This window comes from Apostichopus japonicus, chromosome 16 (genome assembly GCF_037975245.1).
Source record: "Apostichopus japonicus isolate 1M-3 chromosome 16, ASM3797524v1, whole genome shotgun sequence".
NCBI lineage: Eukaryota > Metazoa > Echinodermata > Holothuroidea > Aspidochirotida > Stichopodidae > Apostichopus > Apostichopus japonicus.
This window is the reverse complement of record NC_092576.1, coordinates 13,124,251-13,148,610: the sequence shown is the minus strand read 5'-3', so window position 1 is coordinate 13,148,610 and position 24,360 is coordinate 13,124,251. Positions and strand designations below refer to the sequence as shown.

Genomic DNA, 24,360 nt, shown 5'->3' with positions numbered 1-24,360 from the left:
TATAGTGTAGGATAAAGTCCATGCTATTGTTTATCCATGATACAATTTATTTATTCTAATAGCTTACCGTACCTTTTTTTAAATAATTTTTGCACTTCATATCAACAGCAGAGCACCCTTGAATGACATTCAACTCCATTTTTCCAAGAGCAAATTTGTATTGAATTGTAATCATGTAATCATTTTGTGAGCAGAGTAATTGACATTACTTATCTCATGCATAAAATGTGTATCCCTTCCTGTACCCCCTGTTCCAACCCCTCCTTCACTTGCCCTCCCCGCTACTTCAATCCACGTCTTCTCTCTGTATTTATTTCAAATACCCTCATTTTTAAAGTAAATTACCCCCCCCCCACCCCTCCCTTTCTCTCTCCACCCATGATCTCTTTTTCTCTTTCTCCACAAAGGTATACTCTCTTCAGATGAAACCGAACAAGTCGGTAAAATCAGCAAGCAATGGTCAGGACGCCTTCAGGAAACATATTCTAACGCCAGCAACTTTGGTATCCAATTCCCGATGAACTTAGAAGTAAAAGCGAAGGCAATATTGATAGGGGCGCTCTTTCTAATTGATTTTATTTTCTACGAACATCAGCAGTACTATAAACAAAACACAAGAATGTTTTAAACAAAGCCCCAAAGCACTCTATTTGTATTGAGGTAAACTTTCTGATTTACACCCCTATTACCCCATCCCTCCCCTTTTCAAATCTAATAACATGACTAACTGCCCCGCTATTATTGTGCCCCTTCAGATTGAAACCCTCCCGTATCTTTAAAAGTAAATCTATATTTAATACCAGCTTTGTAGATACTGCGTATGAATGAACCAACATTTCCCGCACATAAATATAGGCCCCATATGCATTTTTTTTTAAGAGTGTCATGTCACCAACAATGTCAGCCTACATATTGCAATTAAACACGAATATCCAGATGATTTTATGTAGCCTGTCTAACATGCAATTTCCACTTTTATGTTATTTTTTGTTTATTTGTTCCAATATGATGTAAAGATCAACGTTGTATTTTCACCGTATCTATAAATTCGTATTAGTTATATTTGCATATTTCATATATCATTATTGTTAACGTTATAATGAACCTAATATCAATGCATTTAGCTACGTTTCCTGTTTAAGACCTCGTTTGACTTCACTAGCTGGGAGGATGGCGTAAGCTCTGGTGACGGAGAGATGAAGAGAGGGAGTGGTTGGGCTGGGAGGGAGGAAGGAAGGGAGGAAAATGAACCCTAACCTGCTTCAGAACCCCGGTGTAGTGTTGGCGAGTTAAACCCTTCCACTGGGGAGTGGGGGAGGCAAATTGACTGTATGGGTTCTAGTATATATGATGAATTTACCAGGTAGTGGTGTAACTAGGTCTGAGCCAGCCCCATGACTTAAGTCAATGCCCCCCCTCCCCCCACACCCATTGATGCATACATCTAACAAATGTATACGATTTTCAAGTTCATGTACTTAGAAAGCTGCATTCTCACATATTATAGTTAATCAGATATGCATATATACTTTTTTAATATCTTGAAACTCTATAGAGTCAGAGAAGCTAATGTTTAAGGTTACATTTATTGTTATATGTTTATATAGAGCTACTGTACGTTAGTAATTTCAGTTGTTCAAAACATATTCAAACCCAACAGTTGCTTACGGGGACTTTTTTACATCAAAACTTCATCTCTTTTACCATGAAGGATACATACATTAACGTATATAACCTAAGTATGTTACGCATGTGAGTATCAAGGTCGATGATGACGTCACACCTCCGGTATATAGAGCAATTTATGTCATATTGTTTTATTCTATTCTTTTATAATTTCATGTTTATAAGCCTAACTCTATTTTTGTTTCTTTCTATACATTTTGCTGAAACTACAATACCGCGCCGTGTTTTCATTGAAAACGCTTGTAACGCATTTCACAGAAATCGTGGAAATTCACTGTCAATTTCACATTCTCTTCTTTGAGTCTTGCGATGTACGTTTCGATGAGATAGGTTTCGAGGCTAACGGTACACTTGACATTAAACTAAGTTATCCATCAGGGGTTCTTGTAATCACCAATTTTTGCACTAGGTGAGGGGAAGGGGTGTCGTCCAGTGAAGGGGTGTATGGTTAAATTGAGAATTTTTCGTAAAATACAGGCTGCTATATTTTGCAAACTTTGTAAACAATGTTGAAGAATAAACCCGAAGAAATGAGATAATATATTCCATGTCTGATATCGAGGGGGAAAAAATAATAATATTACTCCAAAAGTTGATAAAACACTACATGTCTCATATCTAGGAAGGAAAATTACTATTACTCTAAAAAAGGAGAAACAATACTCCTTGTCAGGTATCAACAAAAATCCACGCAAAATATGATTATAATTATACAAATAAATATAAATATATTAAGAACAAATAGTGATTTAAATACAATTGAAGAACCAGCTGAACTTCTTAACCTATGCCAACCTGTTACCATCGTTAAAACTATAAACTATACACTATGCACTATTATTATTATTATTTTTTGGGTAGCCTAACATTCAGTTCGCCAGTGGATGGGACAAGGCCAGTGGGCCTATACATGATTTTATTTCTGGAGAGGCTAACGCCATCCTTCCACTCTCCCCTCCCACCCGAAGTATAGTTTGTTGTGACTCTGAAGTCAAGTTACATAAAAGTGAGACAATAGTCTGAAAAAGATGTAAAACCCACCTCGACAATCGTGCTCAAGTTTTCGATATTCCGCAAGACGCAAAGTCGTGGAACTGGTTACCAACACACTGAATGACTGATAAGCGCAGAGAACGACTATCTTCTGTTCATGGGCGGCGATCCGTACTTCCGAGTGGGGGGGATATGACCTTGTTGACTATCTAAGCGTAGCGCCACCATGGGTTGGCGCGAAGCGTACAAGAAAATTTTGGGATTTACAAACCCTCTAGATGGCCGGAAACGGCACTTGCCGAGGTTTCCAAGCAGCATATACCCAACTTTAAAATAGGGAAATCATGTCCGAAATATCTCATAATCAGGATCCAAAATACTTTTTTTTTAATTTCGGGTGTTATTTTGGGAAAATTGCCCCTGTCAATCTTGTTTCAGGCGCTACGTTAGAATGTTCGAGAGCTCTTTTATATTATTCGATGAAGGAAATGGCCTCATGCAGGCTATTATAGGCCTATACACATGCAATACACAATTACACATAGTTACATTCCTAGGTACCGATTGCTGGGGCATCCAGGTGAAACGTACGTGTATTAACAGGGGCGTCGGAAGCTATTTGGGATTGGTACGGCAGATCAGAGTGTGGCCATCTACCATAATTATCGGGGGGACGTTGGGAAGGTCAAACTACGCTACGCGCCACCATTGGTTGGCGCGTAGCGTAATGGAGAAAATTTTGAAAAAATGCCTCCCAGATTGCAGGAAATGGCACTTCCCGAGCTTTTCTTCTGTGCATTCTCCCTTGTCTGTTTTAATCTTCTGAAACACATTTTGAAGTATGTTTCATTTTGGTTCTTTATTTTTTGCCTTTTTTTTCTTCTTAGTGCTACTTTTTTTTCCCTTTTTTTTTTGCGCCGTGAATATTGGTCCGGCGAACCGCTCCGACGCCCCTGATTAAGCATTACCCTGGTAACATGAGATTCTCAGCTGTTCGAGGGAACATGTACGTGTGTAGGCCTACTATATAGGGCCTATATGAATACTATGAGGGTGCATATATGTACTTTATCAATACCGTGGGCGCAATAATACATTTTGTTGTTATAGGGCCAATGAAGCCTACAGTCAACTATTCTCGCTTTATAAAGACGGTTTATTTGAAAAGATCGCACTGCGTTTATGGTATAGGCGAGAAATGAAGCTAAAAAAGAGCCGTACATTCACGATGATGCATAAATGAAGGCATGAAAATATTCTTATCCCCGGCATTTGGTGGGGGGGATATGGTGTATTACATCCCCTCCACCCATTTTCATGGGGGGATATATCCCCCCCCCCATCCCCCCAGGATCGCCGCCCATGCTTCTGTTCACGACCCATGCATGCTCTTTTAGGTTTTATGCAAAAATTATTTCACCGTCATTGGCTACCATTTTATGAAATTGTACAGTTTTATAGCTGTGAACTATCGCCCACTGCCAGTCGGAGGAAACCATTTCTATTGAATTTGATCTTTCGTATTGTAAGGCACATTCATAGGCTATTTTTGTTGGTTAATCTTTGAACAGGTGCGGCGGAGTAAGTGGCAGAGGGAAGGGGCACGTGCCCTCCCAGTTTTTTTAAAGAATTTAACTTAACAGTTTTTCATTTTTTTTTTTATAAATTACAAGACGTGCTCTTTCTGGTACGCTTTTCTGTTAGTGAATTGTGTTATATGTTTATTTTAAAAGATAAGTGTTACTTCACTGAAATAATATAACCTAATATGAGAAAAAAAATAAAGTGTCCTGTTGTTGCAAATTTAAAAATAAAAAATGTATACTTAAAATGTGCCCCTTGAGTTTAATTTTTTCAAATATTGGACTTTTTTTGTATAACCTCAAAGTCGGTAAAATTAAGCTGTATATACATCATTTCTGCGATCTTGGTTTTTTTTTTTTTTTTTTACCCGAAACTACCATGCTTAATTACTCAAGTCCAACGTTTCATCGACTCGGTGTTAAATCTAAATATGTTGAAGTGTCTTCTAAAACTTTCGACATTTCACCTCTAAATCTTGACCATGTATCACAAAATCGCGATGTTTTTCGTCGAAACTGTTTACCTTTTCCGGTACCTCAAAAGATGTCGAATTTTCCGTGGATTTTTACCTGCTGGTTTTTTATTTCGAAATTTCGTGATTGTGTCTCTAAATGTCGACGTTTTATCTCTAATTTATATGTTTTATCTCGGAGTTTTGATGTTTTATCCCGACATTTCATCCTTTCAGACCTATCCCTAAAGTTTGACCTGTTTAGAAATTTGGCGTTTTCCAAGTTTCTCCAAGTTTTAATGTCGACATGAAAAAAAAATTAAATTTCGATGGATTATTAACTGTATACACAATGGACTGGTCACTTGATTTTTCCATTGGTAGTGATGTCAGCGACTATGATGTTTGAGATAGGAGGTTTTGGGAAATCTAACTCTTTTTTCCGGACAGACAATTGTGGTGCAAAATTTCCACCAATCTCCTCCCCCAAGTCATCGCCCCTTAGTAATGCCTCCGGGAACATGTATTTAATCTTCAACACGATGACCAGTGTAGTCAAAATATCGACAACGGACAGTCGTTTAATGAGCTGTCAAGAATAATATATGTGTAAAAGTAAGTTGTCCTGACGTTTCGATCCTGGCAGGATCTTCTTCAAAGGCTAAATGACAGGTAAAAACGGGCACAGAATACAGACAGGTAAAATGAGCATGGTGAAAATAAAGAGATAAATGTAAGGGGATTAGTAGACAAGGGATGAGGAGAAGAAAGCAACAGGGGAAGAGGAGAGGTAGGAGATAACAGTGGAGGAACGAAGAGAGGATTAAGGGAAGGGGGTAGGGAATAAACTGGAGAAGGTCAACTACAGAACGGTGTGAGGAGAAAAAAAGGGTGGATGAGAGCTAATAAGCACTTTGTGTTCACCATGCTCATTAACCTGTCTGTATTTTGTGCTTGTTTTTGTCCATTCTGTTACTGTTTCTTGTTATGAAGCCTTTGAAGAAGATCCTGCTAAGATCGAAACGTCAGGCCAACTTACTTTTACACATTCTCTTACACAGGCTCTCTAGTGGATAAGCAGTTTGTTAACAGTTCTATTTTATTAAGATAATATATGGCAACTTTATAAAAACACATGTGGTATGTTAACATGCATGACTGAAATAATGCTCTAAGTTTCTCCAAATATTTAATGGCAAACATGCAAGGCGAGACAACTAATCGCATATCCAGATCAGAAATGATGAATGAACGGTGTTGGTGAGGGACTGAAAACGATGGGTATTAGTGGAGGGGGGGGGGGAGTTGATGGGGATAGTGTTAACAACGGAATACTACCGTCCCTTCTTGCTCAAAAAGAGAAGGCTGTTAATATAAGGAAGATATGGTGGATATGTGCGAGGAAAGCAAAGACAGATAGAATGATGTTTGTGGTTTGCTCTTTGCTCTTTTCTCTGTTTTGTTTTGTTGTTTGCTTTCGTTTTGATTTGTTTTTAGTTAAATTATCTTATCGAAGTCGAGTCTAACACACGCGTGTAGCTGAGACTCATGTTTAATACTTACAAAACTCACTATTTTTCTCAATGTTGGCCAAAATCGTGGGATCGTTGGCGCCCTTCCGATTACCTGCAAGTCAATATTAATCCTATAATCCGTCCCAGCATTGCTAAAATGGACTATTTAATATGAGAAATTTCGAACATGATTTGAATATTTTAAGGGCGTAAAATAACATACAATGCCACTTTTATCTTCAAGAAAAGCAGCTTATTAGCTTCGTGAATCCGAAATATGCTTTCCAACAGAAATTGAGAAGTGTCATTTTTAAGGCCAAATTTGATCACTTTGTAAAACTATACCCTTATGATTTTTCTAAATTTTGGCCAAAATCGTGACTTTTTTATTTCATTCCAAATCACGCGTGGGATCGTTGGCGCCCGTCTGATTACATGCCAGTCAATAATAATCCCATAATCCGTCCCATTGTTGCAAAATACACTATTTATTATGACGACATTTCGAACATGACTTGAATATTTTAAGGGCGTAAAATGCCATACAATGTCACTTTAATCTTCAAGAAAATGAGCTTATAAGCTACGGGAATCCGAAATATGGGTCCCAAGTGAAATTTGTGAAGCGTCATTTTTGGGCCAATTTCGACCATTTTGTAAGGCTATACCCTTATAATTTTTATCAATTTGGCCAAAATCGTGACCTTTTATTTCATTCCAAAATCATGCGTGGGATCTTTGGCGCCCTTTCGATAACCTGCCAGTCAATAATAATCTCATAATCCGTCCAATTGTTGTAAAAATGGACTATTTATTAGAGGAAATTTTGTACATGATTTGTATATTTCAATGACAAAAATGACATACAATGCCACTTTAATTTGTATTGTCAAACATTTTGAAACACCTTTCGTCTAATAAAAACATAATAAAAATGGAATCAATTTCGCTAAAATGGAAACAAATATATTGTATTAATAAGTATTAGTTAAAGCGTATTATAACATTCGTGATTCACTTGGAGGAACAGAGTAAATCTCTTAAAATTTACATTGCCAAATGTTCTTTTCCCCGTGATACTTTGTATAATTGGGCTTTATTGGTTCGTCCTAGAGAAACCTTGTGAAAATGTAAGGTAACAATTAGCAATTTCCATCAGTCCAAGTATCATTCTAGAAGCAGCTAATTACATGCATGTGTGGTTATATCTGGTTCAGCTCAAATATAAGTTTTGCTGACTAACATTGATCGCTGAGCTAAACTGCTGCAACTTGTTTGAATTCTCATAGCATTTTGTATCGCAAAGATATGAATTTTTCCAAAATTAGTGGTATCTTGTAAAAATATCTTGGAAGAGCAAAATGGATAAAGTCATCATTTGAAGTTCATCTGAAAAGTGTCGTTTTTTTTTTCTTAATAATCTAAACTATATAATTGTCTAGTTAGAAGTTGAAATCACTTATGCTGATAATTCATAGATTTTTTGTTTGCTGTGATTTAACATGTAGATGTTTTGATTATATTCTTATTTCCAGAGATCTCACTCTGGTTGGTTTCCGATGTCGATTTTACAGTAGATGGACTTCTAAGTTTAGATGTGCCATTGCTTTGACTGCTCTCGCTTCTTGTCTGCACAGAAAACCGTTTTCTGAAGTCAGGATTTGCTACACAAAGTAGCAGAAACATCAGAAAACCTTGCAAGGCAATGCATATGCAATACAGATAGTCAAATATGAGAGTTGATTGGTCGACAGCTGCTAGAAATCCAAAAACCCACGAGAGGCCGAGAACGAACCAGAAGAGAACACCATGTCGAATTCTTATGATGATTTCATTCCTCTTAGCATGTTCCTTTGCTTTACTGACCATCACTGGACGACAGAGGACTTTCCGGATGACCATCACGAATATGATCAAATTGAATACAAACATCGCACCGACCTCTGCCAGGAATCCGAAATAGAGGGCGTACCCAGGATGGATGAAACAGCTTTGGAAACAAAGAATATAAAAATGTATGCTACTTTTCGTATTAAATACATAAAACAAACATTATGCAAAGCGTCATGCGTTGTATTAATTTGACATTTGGAATTATACTTACTATATTTATTTTTGTATTATGTAATGAAGGTACATACTTCCCTGCGTTTACTCAACATTAGGCCTACATACAAGTAATTCATGTTTCTATTATGAGAGTGGGAAATGGCTTAAAGGCATTCATCATTGTAAGTTTCGTAAGAAATTCATCGGTGGAAGTTTCGTAAGAGCAAGATGTATGCAAATATAACTTTCAAAGTAATAGTTTGCTTTGCCTATTGAGTTATTTCAGACTAAATGCATATTACTACGTTACTATTGTGGATCATCCTAACTCAAAGGGATTTATATTGCACTGGAATTGTTTGTCAAGTTTTGTAACTCGAGTTATTCTTCGTGTGTTATATTTCTGTTTTTTCTTTTTGCTGTGTAATTGCTTCAATTAATTGGCTCTATTAATGAACGAACTTGTAATCCTGTAAAGTATCACACTGAAACGAACAAAAAAATAATAATAAAAAACAGAAACAAAAAACAAGCATTTGTTCTACTGTTAATAAACGAGTTAATCTGCCTACGTCCCGGCCAGGTGAGGCCAGTCAGATGTGCTCTGGCAAGGATTAAAAAAAGGTGTTTTTATGCGATTAATGAACAAATGAATTTAATTCTTTGCCAAAGATATATTACTTACTAGTTAGCCGATACATAGTCTGTGCTTCGGTCAAGGAAAGCTACCAGGATAGCGCATGTTAAGGATGAACCTGTCCAAAATAAGACACAAATAGCGGAGTGTGATTTCCGTATAGTTTATCTGGGTGATTAATTGAGTTATGTGATGAAAATCCAAATCAAGCAGATTATATATGCATAATTGAAATGTACTCGCCAGCACAACATATATGAGCACCCTGGACCACGGAATGTATGTAGATATATATACAGCTATCCTAAGCTAACATGATTCAGAACTTATTGACGAAAAATGAAATAGTTTCAGAGTGCTACACTCCTAATACTCTGTGTCTAATTCACTCCATTCAATTTTGTTTGCAAGAATAACATAAATTTTGTATCAACCTCTACATTCAGTAAACATGTTTTTCGTGTATGTTCGCAACAAATGTTTCAAAGAAGCTTCTCACTGATGACCACCCCACGATCCACTCCACTACCCCCAAGAAAGTACCAACAGGAGAATTGAACCTTCATCAACCTTGTGATGTATCTATTAACGTGATCGAACAAAACAAATAGGAAAGTGAGAGCCTATTATTCCCAAAACCTTCCAGTCTTCTTTTGAATCTGCGACAAGTTGGTGAGAACTGCATTCAAACAGGGAGTTGTTTTCCATAACAACTCCCTGATTAAACAGTGTCGAATGGAAGGTAAACGTTATGCTTGACCGAAACACAATTAGGATGCGAACTTCTAGCATCGGTACTTTTTAAACCTATGAGTTCAAGTAAGGGTTAGAGCTATACGACTCTTTTCCGTGTAGTACATTTAAACACCTATCGCCGATTGTTACAGTTCCATACGTGACAGTAACACAGATATTTACCATAGACAACCATGCACGAAATTGGTGTAAAGTAACGAATGCTCCCTTTCGTAGCTTTGAGAAACAAATAATACATATTCAAAGCTTCTGCTGACATCCAAGCCAACGTAGCCAGACAGAAGAATTGAATGATTGCGGAGACCGCGGCACATTGTTGTTTCTTCCCTACAGCGAGAGGACTAGCCAGGAAAGCAACATAGAAACCCAAAAGAGATAAACAAAGGTTGATATGGATTTGAGTCGGATGCTTCGATCTAAGTGATCTGAAATAATAATAATAATAAAAAAGAGCAAACAATATTATCAACCAGTTAAGTTTTTATTTTATTTGTTGGCAATTTTTAATGGCAATGTTTCTAGTCAATTATCTTAGATATACGTCAGGGAGACAGGATGCTTGATCCTAGCAGGATCTTCTCTAAAGGCGGACTGTGACCATTTGAATTCCCACTGTAAACAACTTTAACTCAGAGCAAAATGTCTGGACTTTGATATCATGATATTTTCATGTATCGTCATTTTAATGAAATTATCTTCTTGTTTTCTTGTAAAATCAAATCAGTATTTTAGTTCATTATCAATTTATATCTCTTTAATGGTTATGTGGTTTATCTTGTGTATAGATTCATCAAATTTTGAATGCATATAAATGAATAAAGAATGACGGTACTTACTTTATAGATAGAAAGGCTACGATGCAGAAAATCAGACACACCCCAGATATTATTGATCCAATGAATGTTATGTAGTAGAGAGCAATCTCTGGTTCTAGAGGACCGACTCTCTGTAAAAGAACGAAGGTTACGTTATCTTAATATAATATAACTCAACATTTATTGATTACAGACGAGGGAAGTAGGTCTGATATTACTAGCAGATTGATCATTCTACCATCACATTAAAACAACACATGATTCACCCTTGTTTTGCTGTGAGCTACCATTCATTTCTGTGAGATTAGATTGCTGGAGATATCCTCTCAATAATGGTGAGTCTCTGTAGTATTCATAGTAAGCGATATCTAGACACCACAATTGAAACTAGTGCCCAATCGATTCACAAAGGTGTGGACAAGTTTCTCATCCAAGCCTTCAAAATGAAATAACACTCACTTACATAGACATTAGCACCCGATTCACAAAGAGATTACAGAAACTACCGTAAATCTTAAAAAAAATCGTACCGCGGTAAAAACTGGATCGTGCTGACAAATCTGATAAATCGGTAGCATAGCATGTGCTATTAGGATTACAGTAAGAACTGAGGATGTATGTTATCCCAACAAATGCATCAAAAGGTATTTGTTGGAATTACACATATCCTCAGTTCTTACTGTAATCCTAAGAGTACATGCATGCAAAACCATTTTATAGCACGATTCATTGTTTTAACTAAATCAAGCTTAAAGAACGTAACGTACAAGAAGTTTTTTTCCAAAGAGCGATAACTTCCAGTAAGGCATACGTCATACAAGCAATGCTAAAAGAGCACCACAATTATTATCTCAAGCTGATATGAGCTTTATTTTATGTTTTTTTCCTTTACATATTTCGTGTCAATTGGCTACGGTAAGATTCTCTTGGAAGTAACAAGATGTCAAATCATTATAATTATTTCTTCACAAATGATATAGGGATCCAGTGTTGATAATGAATAACAGCGAAGCGAAGATGTAACGACAAAAATTTAGACAATATTCATCATTTCCAATATCAACAGAATATAGAGCCCTGTCTTGAAAAGAGTAGGATTCCTGTCGTCTATATTATACTGACGTTTTTGCTATGATTATTTACAAATTTCTTTGAAGTTTGTGACTTACAATTAACACTGCAAAACTGCCAATGTGTTTACATGAACACACGGTAAGATCTGAATCGTCCGATAACATATCGCAGCTTTCATCGGACCAAAATCCTTCATCCGTGTCTTCGTTATATAACCAGACGACACAAGAGCTGTCCAGTTTTTCTTCTGTTTCGTTAAGATTCTGTAAAAAAAAAAAATCGTCATTCAAGGTTAGTTATGAGTGGAGTTTTTTTCATTAAATGAAAGGTAGTACTAGATATTGCAATGGTTCGGAAAAGCAAAATGTATAGAAAAATGCTTATTGTTAATATACTCATTATATACCTACAAAAGGACTTACAGTTTAGCATGCAGGCTTAGCACCTGTATGTCTCAAAACTTCTATGAATTACATAATTATCTTAAAACAATTACAAACTATTATGAGTGAAAATAAATAAACACGAGTTAACATGTAAGAGTATCACAAAAGCTCTTTATTTATTACCTCCAATGTGAAAAATTGCGATATGATTGGATATTCTACTGGATTATCAATATCATCTCCATTATCTTCATCGTCATCTTTATCATGATCGTCATCTTGAATGGTTGATATGATGTGACTGACTATCCTCTCAGTTGCCCTCTTCCGCCTGGTCGGCTTCGATGGGGTAAATAGAGTATCGGAATCATATATAACGAAGCTTATAGGAACTTCCACATCTGCAGTACCTATTTTAATAGATCAAATGAATTCTGCCTACATTTATAAAATGTTATCAAAATGAATTCTGTTTACTCGATTATTACATGAGTTATAGATAATAGGACTGGACTCAGAGTTTCTCATTTTCAAATGCCATTTGTGAGATTTGATACACGTTACAATCTTCTGATAACTTGAAGTGAAATTTACTAGGACGAATTAACTAACATTTTTCAGCTGTGGTTATCCCTGAAAAAAACACGTATCATTATATTATTTAATATACAATGTGATATCCATTTTTTCCTTAGAAAATAAAACGTAAGTGAAGTATTTTATACTGTATTGCTCTAGTGTCAGTCTCGTGAACAACATTTGTAAAGCTGAGATAATAGAATCAAAGACTCTACCAATAAGAAAGTTTCAATTTATTTCAAATTTTAGGACAAAATATAAGCATGTCTAGGTAGGAACTTGTCATTTTTGTTAGTCAGAATGGAATGATAATAGTAACTATTACCATCAAGTAACTTGAGGACCTTCGCTGGTACTGATATTGATGTGATCACTTGCTCTAGTGGTACGTCCCTGGCATCTCCGTATATCTCATTTGTTCCACCTTTAAGGCCTCCGGTGACGTTTCGCCTACTACCATCTTCGAGTACGTGAGCAAATGTTAGGCTGCCACCGACATTGCTCGGGACAACGTTTATCGAGACCACGCCAATGTTCCCATAAATCTGAGAAAAGTTGCCTTCGTTCTGTTGAAAATTTCTGAGTTGTTTCTCCAAGGCTTCAACTAATCTACCACCGACTGCTATTACATGATCTCGAACATCGCCGTCTACTTCAATCAAATTATTGACTGCTCTTATCACTGATTCAGTAACCTGATGAAAAGAAAGTAAAACAATTTAATTTATATTATTTGAAATACAATTTGCATATCAAGTGTCAGTTCTCTCTATTAACGTACTGCAAAGTTAACACACATACTTATAACGTTTGGACATTAATCTTGTTCTCACCTCGATAGAAGAGACACCTCTTCCCACAACTGATTCTAAAGCAGAAACTGTTAATTCGACCCTGTCAGAATCCTCGTCCAGAAACTCGCCATCACTAGTTGCCTCCTGCACAGCGTCTGCTGACACTTTAACTTCCTCGTCTGTTCTGTTGTCTCCACCTGTGTCCTAAAAAATAAACAATATTTTGTCAAATTATTAAGTGATTTTATTCTTTACGGTACATCTCAAATTTGAGGGCAGAGATAGTATTGCCCTGACATCTATGAATTATGTTTGTTTTTTTGTTGTTGTTATAACAAGGTGTTTGGTGGGTCTAGTAAATACTTGTTACGATAAAATAAAGGATATTTATTGAATATTGATCTCTCTTATTATTATTAAGTATGCCTGTATCCAACATTGATCATTTTCGTTGCTTTAGACCTGTATCATAAGCATGTTTTAGAGACCTGATCCTTTTTCACATGCAGTGCCTACACATAGCCTATGTGTTCAGCAAGTCACTGACTCAAGAAAAAGTTTACAAGCCATTGTTGATGGGAATTTTGTCTACAAGGAAATAGATAGTTAAAGTAAAAAAACACGTTGCGTGAATATTTTTCAAAAAACACATTAAGTGTCCCCTTTTCTATATATAACATTTACGTGCATGCAATGAGGGAAACAATGTACCTAAACTATCATATTTTGTTGAGATAACCTGAGTATCAAATCAGAAATTAGATTTGTTCCCATGAAAGTGGACTTACATAAGCGATTCCTGATAATATCGTTTCGAGATCTTCAGCGGGTTTATCTGAGAAGTATTTAGAATCACAAAGATCCTTTTTAAATAACTGGTTATGGCAGGAATTATGCAAATATCGGTAGAAGTAATGAGTTTAATGATAAGAAGGAGAATTCACTAGGATTCGTTTTCCGAATTCAACAACCGATTCACAGAGAGAATACAGTAACTACTGTAAATCATGAAGTTTTGTACCCCACTAAAAACTGGATTGTGCTGACAAATCTGATAAATCGGTAGCATGTGCTATTAGGTTTACAGTAAGAACCGAGGCTATCTGTAATCCCAACAGACCCCAACAACTACAATTGTTGTAATTACACATATCCTCAGTTCTAACTGTAATCCTAATAACACATGCTACCGAATTATAGAGCACGACCAAGTTTTCATTTTGGTACAAAACTTTAAGATTTACAGTAGTAACTGTGTTCTCTGTGTGTATCGGGTGAAGTCAAACATATACCCAACTTCTCGGAACATTCGCGATTACCCTACGGATCGATAAACTTTGTTAATCAGAAACTTTAACCCTCGCAACCAACCTGTCTCTCTTTCAGGAGAACAGTTCACACCATGCATTATGGTTCAAGAATTATAAGAAACAAAGATATATATAATTGAGAAAGATACATCAAAATGACTTTCAATTTTGCTTAAAGGTAAACAGTTTCGTACTTTATAGTGTAGGTTCTTGCTTATCTTTAGAACCATGACTTCTGTCAGTGGTATGAGACCATCTGCATCAACAATATTAACTTCAAAGAGATACATTTTCAAGATCCAACATTTGAAAATTGTGCGTATTTGCTCATAAAAACTGATTTCCAAAATACTGATTTCATAAATACTGATCTTCCAAATTAGTTTACTATATCAACAAATAGCTATAATAAAAGACAACGTGGAAACTTTGTGTTTGCCAAAATTTAGAACTAGAAAAAAAAACAGCTGTGTATCTCCTATTCTGGTGTTAATATATGGAATGCATTGATTTAAGTATTAAAAACAGTAGAACCCTTTCATCATTTAAATACAATTACAAAGCAAACTTACTTTCTTTATTTCCAAGTCACAATGTATTGAATTTTGATTATGATTTTCTTTCATTACAAATATAACATGAACCTTGCTTTAGTACCTTAGGTTGTAAACTATTATGAAATTTGAATCATTCGGAGGAAAACATTTATAAGTTTTCTACTTCTTTTTTCCTCCCTTTCTGGAACATCTTCTTTTTTCCTGTTGAACTTGTTTACAAGTTCATTTACTGTAAATATTGTAAACAAGGGCGTAGGAACCGGGGGGCTGGGGGGGCGCCAGCCCCCCAGTGAAAAATGTGGAGGGGCGGAAGTATCATTCCGCCCCCCGCTTCGCAAGTCAGAAAACCCCTTTTTCATTTCCAAATGAGAAAAAAAATCTCATTTGGAGCACCAAATTGCATCTAAGGCCAGGTGAAAATACAAAATTAAGTTTACAAAATGGAGTGGGTGTTGAAGTGTGCTATATTGCACCAAATTGCATCTGAGGCCACCTGGAACTGCAAAAAATTCCTTAGACCCCTCCCCCAGGCCGGCCATCAGTCTTCAGCCCCCCCCCCCCCACTCAAAAGTACCTTCCTACGCCACTGATTGTAAATATGTTGTATGTGCTAAAAATAAACTTGTTGTCATTGTCATTTAACAGTATGCATATTGGCACTTTTCAAAGGAGACTACTTCGTAATATTCTCAACATTAGATGGATTAATAACAATTGGTTATCAAACAATGAGCTCTACAACCAACCACCAACCAAACACCTTGGTCATCCATAGCTGCACATAGAAGATTGAGATTTTTCAGTCTTGTAGCAAGACTTCAAGAGGACGCTCCAGCAAAGGTTGCTTAAAGAGAAGCATTGAGACATACTGCTTAACCAGTAGGAAGGCCCGTGACTACCTTGCTTGGAAAAATAAAGTCGCAATTTATGAACGTTAACATTAACAATTTCGAGGAAGCAATAAACCTTGCACAAGATCGTGATACCTGGCGGAGGTCAATCACTGAGCATGTCGGATAGACGAGACTCAACTTACTACTACTACTACCACTGCTACTACTACTACTATATTAACTATCGTTTGTTTTAGTTAAGGTATCGAAAATGTACTTACTTAAACTGACCGGTGTTAATTGCTCATTGCAGAGATTAGTGCCACAAAAACAAACAAATGATTCCGAGTCCAATGTAATCTGACTGATATCAGGGACCAATGTTGGAACGTATTGGTTTAGGACATCAGTTGAATTAAGGCAGTTATCTTCTTTGATAGGAAATATACAGCCACGCACTAAGTATTTATCTTGCATAGTGAAGCCTGTAGATAAACGAAAGTAACAACTTTACGGAGGACATAGTTCTCCCCTGTTATACAACCTTTACTATGGAACGCGAAAAGGACCACGACATATGATAATGTTAATGATGATCTAATTTTAAACGATCATGTACTGAAAACTTACGATCATGTACTAGAAATACACGATCATGTACTAAAACTTTACGATCATGTACCAAACATATACGATCATGTACTTAAAGTATACGATCATGTTTTTAACATATACGATCATGTACTTCAAACGTACGATGTGCATCAAAACAAATACGATCATTTACTAATAATGTTATGTTCAAAAAAAGTGGCGTCTGCATACGCGTATATATATTCATATGTGGCGTATGCATACGAGTATGAATATTCAGCGTAAACTCATTAAGAACCATTAGGGGCGGGGCTTCGGTATCAACTTTGATATTACTATATTCCTTATATATGGATATTCATACGCGTATTCAAACGACAATAATGGATATTCATACGCCACTTTTTTGTAACTTGCGCTTTTTCATCATCATCACAAGTTTTCAGTAAATGATCGTATATGTTTTGATGTACATCTTAGTTTTTTAGTACATCATCGTATATGTTTAGTACATGATCGTAAGTTTTTCAGTACATGATCGTATAACATTAGATCATCATTAACATCATCATATGTTGTGGTCCTTTTCGCGTTCCATACTTTACGCCTTCCACACTTGACAGACATCTTTTTTATGTATCTGTACCCATCCCAATGACTAAAATTCACACAGATTAAAAACAAGAAATGCACTTGTTTGCAGATTATAAAGCAGTATTCAATTGGTAGTATAACAGTAAGTACCTGTAAATTTCATTGAACGGTCTTCTGGTCAGACGAGAATGGTCGCATGCCAAGAAGTACATTTTATAATGAGCAAATGTGGGTAGGCAACTATAGGTCAAATATTTTCCTTCAACGGCAGCCGATTCACACAGAGATTACAGTAACTACTGTAAATCTTAAAGTTTTGTTCCACAGAAAAAACTGGAACATGCTGATAAATCGGTAGCATGTGCTATAAGGATTACAGTAACAACTGAGGATATGTGTAATCTTAATAATAATTTAAAAAAAAAACCAACAACTTGATTTGTTGGAATTACACATATCCTCAGTTCTTACTGTAATCCTAATACAACATGCTACCGATTTATAGCACGATCCAGTTTTTACTGTGGTAAAAAAGCTTTACAATTTACAGTTGTAACTGTGTACTCTGTGTGTATCGGGTGTCAAGGGCAATAAATATTTATCCGCATTTTTCAAAAGGTTCTCCTCCACTGTATTTTCAAACCTCCCTAATCTGTTTGCTATACATCGAGATAAGTAAAAGGTTGAGAACCAAAACAATTTAATTCAAAAACGAAATGTAGGCCTGAACTCACATTAAAGTGAGAAATGATGATATAGTATGACTCAGACAATATTGGATATGTGCAAACTCACCCGGTCCGCTGATTACCGTGACGTTGACTACCGAACAAACTAAGCCATCGCTACATGCAGTGGTAGTTAGTTGATTCAATGGCAAGGAACAATTTCTTACCCCTTCACAAAGATAGCATTCCAAACCTGATAAAATTAATAGTTATAAATAATGAATTATAAATAATAACAATTCTTGATTATAGACACGGGCGTCCGCAATTCGGTGGGATGGGGATAAAGTCAGAAAGTACCACATCCGGGTATATCTAGATGTGCCAAATATAACAGATTGCTCACCCAAACCCGATGCCCTCTATGGTTTACGTACTCTCCAATGTAATGACAGTCGCAGACATCACCACTCACCCCCCCCCCCCCCACCCCACCCTCTCCCTCTCTCTCCCTCTCTCAATATTATACGCTTCCGTAGCAATAATGTCTTTGAAGTGTCCGAAATGTTTGCAAAAATATGCATCGTTGTCATTGTGTGATTATTTATTACACAATAGTACCAAAAGCGACAGTAATACGTCATGTCGTATTTATAATAGAATGCATATTAATGAGCTTCAAGAATAAATCACATTTGTTTCAATGCACGATAGAATACGATGTAGTTTTGGTTCCTCTCTTAGTGTGCATTGTTGTGTGCGTTTGTTTTTCTATCTGACCGAGGACTTGAACAAAGGAATTCCAGGTCCTCGGTTGAGATTTCTAAAGAATCAACACGTCCTCGGAAGAATTCTATTGTATGGGGTATTGTTAAGCTTAGGGTACGTGGATTTGAACAATGGAAAATACAATGGGGTCCTTGGTTGGAATGTAATACAAACATGTGTGTGTGTGTGTTTTGTTTTTACATCCCAAAACAGCACGATATTACTTTCAAATCAGTAATATTTGTAGCATATTTGCATACTCTTGACGGTGCAAACGAAATGTTGCCAAATGCTAACAAGTATGATACGTAAAAGTTGTGTTTGTCATAAGCCAAAGTTACCAGTTTTGAACTTGGTTCCTTAACTTTGCTCCATTGGTGTATGTTCTACAAAAAGCTCAACAAAGAAAACAAAAATACAGAAACAAAACAAATAAAAAACAAATAAGTACCAAGAATTAATAAACTAGATCTTTTCCCAACAGTTGCTGCTTTTAGTTTCAGTTTATTATGGGCCTGATGAAGGTATTTTTTCTAATATTTTCTATATATTTTAATATTGGTTTACTTTTAGTTTTTGTAGAACAATGAAAGCGTGAACATGATAATAAAAGAGAATACTTGAGGTACCACATTATCGTTCGTTCGGAAGTTATTACAAAGCTCTCAATGATATTTCCTATATATTCAAATGTTACAATGATATGTTTTTTCAAAGAGGGAAGTGTTGTTAACGTCTTTCTCATCTTTTCTTTGAGGCTTCAATGCTTGCAGGATCATCTTTATAAGATAGCTCAACCAATAACAACTTTAAATAACGTGTCACGTTATGTTTGCAAGCCAGACTTTCAGAGAACCGTGGTCAATACGTCAAAAGTACTTTGTTATATCAAACATAGTATACCATATAAAGCCAGACCTACAGAGAACCATGGTCAATACGTTATAAGTACGTTGGTATATCAAACATAGTATACCATATAAAGCCAGACTTAAAGAGAACCGTGGTCAATACGTTATACGTACTTTGTTATACCGAACATAGTATACCGCATAAAGACAGACTTACAAATAGAACCGTGTTCAATACGTTATAAGTACTTTGGTATATCAAACATAGTATACGGCATAAAGATAGACTTAAAGAGAACCGTGTTCAACACGTTATAAGTATATTGTTATATCTAACACATTATACCACATAAAGGAAGACTTACACAGAACCGTGGTCATTACGTCAACAGTACGTTGTTATATGAAACATAGAATATATACCACATAATATAAGCCACGGTTCTTAATTATCGATCAAAAATTCACGCAACTTACGTCATAACGTTACAAAATAATTGGGGTTCAAAAACTGCCCAGCTTGCAAACATTCCACATTATTTTATTTTATCGCATTTCACATTTTTTTAGATGTTTTGTAAATCTAAGAAAGACGGTTGTGGACAGCAAAAACATTTGTCAAAAGTTGCTGACGTTTCTTTTATGTAAACGAACGTTTTTTTTTTATCTAAAACAACCTGCTTTATCTCAACCACCCTTGGTCCAACGGTTTTTTTTCCTTCTACGAATCACGTTTACATCTTTGACTCGGTCAATGTATGATTTTCCAAGCTCGCAGTAACCTACCAAGTTTACTGGATGTACCAAAACGTTGTTTAGATCCAAGATCTTGGCTTTAGTTGTCGTAATTTCCCTATTGTTTTTTACCATTCAACTCAAAGGAACATTTGATGAAAGATTCCGGTGAAAGATAACAGTTTATAATGACCCGTTTAAGACTTATCGATTTAAAATGGTATATCTTATCATGTTTTGCAAATGTCATAGTGTCCAGTAAAAGAAGCTATATTCCAAGGTGTCCACAAAATGAAGTTTTTATTTTTCCTATTCGGTCTACACTCTTTTGTACCCATGGAAACTGTGATTGTCATTACCATTGATATCTTAGCAAACCTGTTACGTATGGAAAGTAAAGGAAATGCTTATCCGATTAAGTGATATGTTAGATTTTTATGTTGACATACATACCTGACGAAACAACAGTCATCAGTACAATCCCCGGCAGTACTATCCGTACGGCAGTCGATGTAAACATAGTGGCCTAGGATTCAGGTTAAATTTGAAAAGTAAACGCAGCGGACATTCATGAAGATACATACATCAGTACCTTCAACTAGTCTTCGTTGATTACATTAATCTCTCCTTTTTTAACCAAAAAAAGGCCAGTTTATAGTGGATACGGAATTTGATAGGCATCCAGTGAAGCTGAAAAAGGATGGGTGTAAAATGATCATGCTTGCTCTACCTTGCAACACCACGGTCCGCCAAATTTTGAGGCGACTCAATTAATCAGCAGTAAATGCCAGTCAAGACGCGAGATAACAACATAATTTATCAGACAAGCAATCGCTTTTTCAGACAAAATTTGCGAATAGAGCCAATTAACCACAAAGATGAAAAAGAGGAGCGACTTACATAACTGATGTGATCAGACATAGATCATGTATAATCGAAACTCACACTACGATACTTGACAGATTTCTGAAAGGTTATATAAGAATCCAGAATATTGATAGTATCAAAATCCACTTGTTGTACGCGGGTGGTAATGCCAACAGTCAATACCTCTGTCTTATAGCGTTAAGCATGAACTTATTACATTCAACACAAAATATCACCTATACATTCTTGTATAGACAACTTAGTAAACTCAAAGCCACATTGAGGTAATTCGGTGTCATCAGCGTACTTATGGAAACACCAGAAAGGGGCTGAGAATAAAGTGTAATGAAGACTGGCCCTAGCAGGGAACCCTGAGGAACAACAACGTATAGGAGAGGACAGGGATCAGTGATGGATCCGCTTGTAGTGACAGGCTGAAGCCACCCAGAAACATATGAGGTAAACCAGTTTAGAACGGTTCCACTAACACCGAAGTCGCTTAACAATAATGGAATGGTCCAGCGTGTCGAACGCAGCACTGGCGTCTAGGAGCGCCGTAACGGAAATCAATTTATAGTCAGCATTGGTCAGTTATCCATCCGGAACCTTCAGCACTGCAGTCTCCACGCTATGACCATTCCTGTACGCAGATTGCAGTCTCCACGCTATGACCCTTCCTGTACGCAGATTGCTTCTCTTCCAGCAGGTTAATCTCAAAATAGTAACATATATAGTTTTAACTAAATATTAACAAGAACCGCATAGGCATTCGTGACTCATCAATAAAGATGACTGGGGTAGTTTGTCAAACAGTTCTCGAAATAAGGTTCCCAGACACAAGGACAGTATTTTAGGATGACCCAATATAAGGTTCCCCAGTGTACATATGCAAGAGTCTCCCCTGTGGAATCCATCTCCATTTCATTTAGTTTCGATACTCTATTTGTGCGTGATTTCGATTGCTTAAGTCCAACACTCATGATTTGTTACTTAATCAACCTTAAAGGTTCATCTTTCGTTTACCTGAATATTTTATAGCATTTTATTGTCACCTTTATCCATTTACATATCAGAAACTTGCGATTGATAGAAGAGAGGTTAATGTGGATAGAATTTAAACTCGACGAACTAATTGTAACGAGTAATTAACCTTTTCGTAAACATTAAAATTTTGTTGGCCCAAATACATTTCTTGCACACCTCGCCTTTCTTATTAATATTTTATAATCAACCTATTACATTATCTATACCACGCCACATCATACAATAGCAAACCGCGTATTGTATACGTACTTGTGTGTACTATGCCTATGCTACTATATGAAATTGAGCCATACGTGTTTTCCTTCACACGTGACTGCCAATCAAAACCTAAAAACGCAGCGGGAAAAGCTCTAAATAGAGGTATACAAACAGTAAGCCTACGCGTATTGAAGCGTTCGTTAACACGAACGAGCTAGCTAGCCTAACGTTAGCAAATCGGTGTCGTGGCTGAGCAGATATTGCCCCGGCATCGAGTGTAAAGGTAGCAAACTCCTTAATGCATCCTTGCAAGTATTCAGGAAAGGTTCAAATTGTAGCAGGAGAATATGTTTTTTGATACGTTATCAATCAGAAACTTTTGCGAATTAGTGTTCACCACTTAGTAAAGAGGTTTGCTTACAAGTGACGAACATTTTAGGCTCTTATATCAAAGAAATTGCATGATCATAATACGAAAAGTGTATAGTGCAATGAATGGCCAATTTGTCAGATATCATTTGATGGGTTGCGTTCAGCTAGTGAGAACTTCTATATAGACCTAGAGACCACATGACTTTTACGAATTAGTGTGTAATTCCATGGCGTATTAAATAGGCGTATGTCACCTAAAGATGGTAAGTATTTTCATGGTACTTTTTCTACCCAATTAGCCAAGGATTTGCAATTTAGGATAATATTAGACCAGCTATGTGCAATTTCCCAAACATGAGAAATATACAGGTTGAAGTGCACGTCAGCGTGTTCAGATGTATTCAGTTGAAGCTAGCCTTTGCTACAGCCGTAACACATATGATTGGTGAAGCTGAAGCCAGTTGGTCCTTGTGTCTCCGGCCAGCTCCATAGAAGCAGGAAGGTCTTTCAGCACCCTCACAAGTATAAAGACATCACTTTGAAGTACCATGAATCGAGACAAGCTTAAGCATTTGATGTTTTCCACATTCATCGTGAGCGTGTAGCACATATAAACACCACAAAATAGCAGAGGAATTCATCAGTAATTCAGAATGCATATGAAATATCGAAGTAAAGAGGGCTAAAGCCAATGTGTTCAGATACTCAACATAGCTTTCTAAATGTACTCATTATATGTTGGTGACATCTGAAAAGCATGTGGAAAGTTTAAGTGTGATTCAGGTTTTTGGTTCAATTTAATTAATAAAGATAAAGGCCCTAAGTTACACCCGGGTGTCAAATATTAATCCATTTATATCAGTTAAATCACTTGTCCGATGTGAACCCGCCAATGAGCCCTCCCCCCCCCCCCGCCGAGGCTTTCCCTTGGACCCTACTCGGTGCTCTATTGCGGGCCCCAGAATCCCACCTGATAAAGGCTATGCATCGAAGCACTCGTTGTGTGCCCAGACTCCTTCAGTTTTATCCAAGGTCAGTCACTTATGTCTCCTACTTTTCAATTGAGATTGACAATTGTGTAGTAACAATCTGACACGTATACTCTCATGATTGCTCAATTGTATCCTGGTGTCTGTGTATTTGATGTTCCGTAACACATCGGTAGTCCATAGTATATAGTATCAGAGGCACTGTGTGGTACCGTGTGTGTACGCACAGTCACTAGGTGGAGGGATTTGACTATAGTAAGTCCAGGGAAATTCCAAGTTTCGCTTCCTTTTCATATGAACTACGAACTGTATGCGTACTACATATGGTGTTGTTTGTATATATGATTCACAACCTGTCCTGCATGTACAACGTAGTAAGTTGCCTAGTAGACCACCCGATACTCATAGCTAGTACAGTAATTACTGCTCATGTTCCACAACCGTGCATCAGTATAGCAACTGCGCTGTATTCGTAACACGGTAACATGTGTTACAGGTGGCACAGTAATTACTGCAAAGCTGTTTCACGTTCCCATGTAAGACAAAGAACTGCACGACTGGACAAGGAGTCTATGAGTATGACGATGGGGAACTAGTAGTCTATAGTACTGTAGTAGCACTGTCGCGTCATTATGCTGGTAAACTATTACTATATTAAGGCA

The 24,360-nt window shown here is 36.7% G+C and overlaps 2 protein-coding genes across 2 annotated transcripts in view; one reads left to right on the top strand and one right to left on the bottom strand.

The window, feature by feature from the left end:
- LOC139982050 (phospholipid scramblase 1-like) overlaps nt 1–1,497 on the top strand; it is a 6,106-nt gene extending 4,609 nt beyond the window's left edge. The window contains exon 4 of the mRNA XM_071994557.1: nt 408–1,497. The gene's annotated coding sequence lies outside the window, so the exon portion shown is untranslated. The remainder of the gene's footprint in view (nt 1–407) is intronic.
- A 5,555-nt stretch (nt 1,498–7,052) lies between these two features.
- Nucleotides 7,053–21,775, bottom strand: LOC139982001 (adhesion G-protein coupled receptor G2-like). The gene is made up of 13 exons (XM_071994501.1): nt 21,584–21,775; nt 20,682–20,918; nt 18,002–18,127; nt 16,300–16,503; nt 14,107–14,153; nt 13,358–13,522; nt 12,850–13,219; nt 12,129–12,355; nt 11,655–11,822; nt 10,507–10,616; nt 9,833–10,095; nt 8,963–9,032; nt 7,053–8,218 (listed from the first exon to the last, which is right to left on the bottom strand). Exons 2-13 carry the CDS (start codon nt 20,746–20,748, stop codon nt 7,726–7,728), a joined length of 2,310 nt encoding a protein of 769 aa, XP_071850602.1. The 5' UTR covers nt 20,749–20,918; nt 21,584–21,775; the 3' UTR covers nt 7,053–7,725.
- Between the last annotated feature and the right edge of the window lie 2,585 nt (nt 21,776–24,360).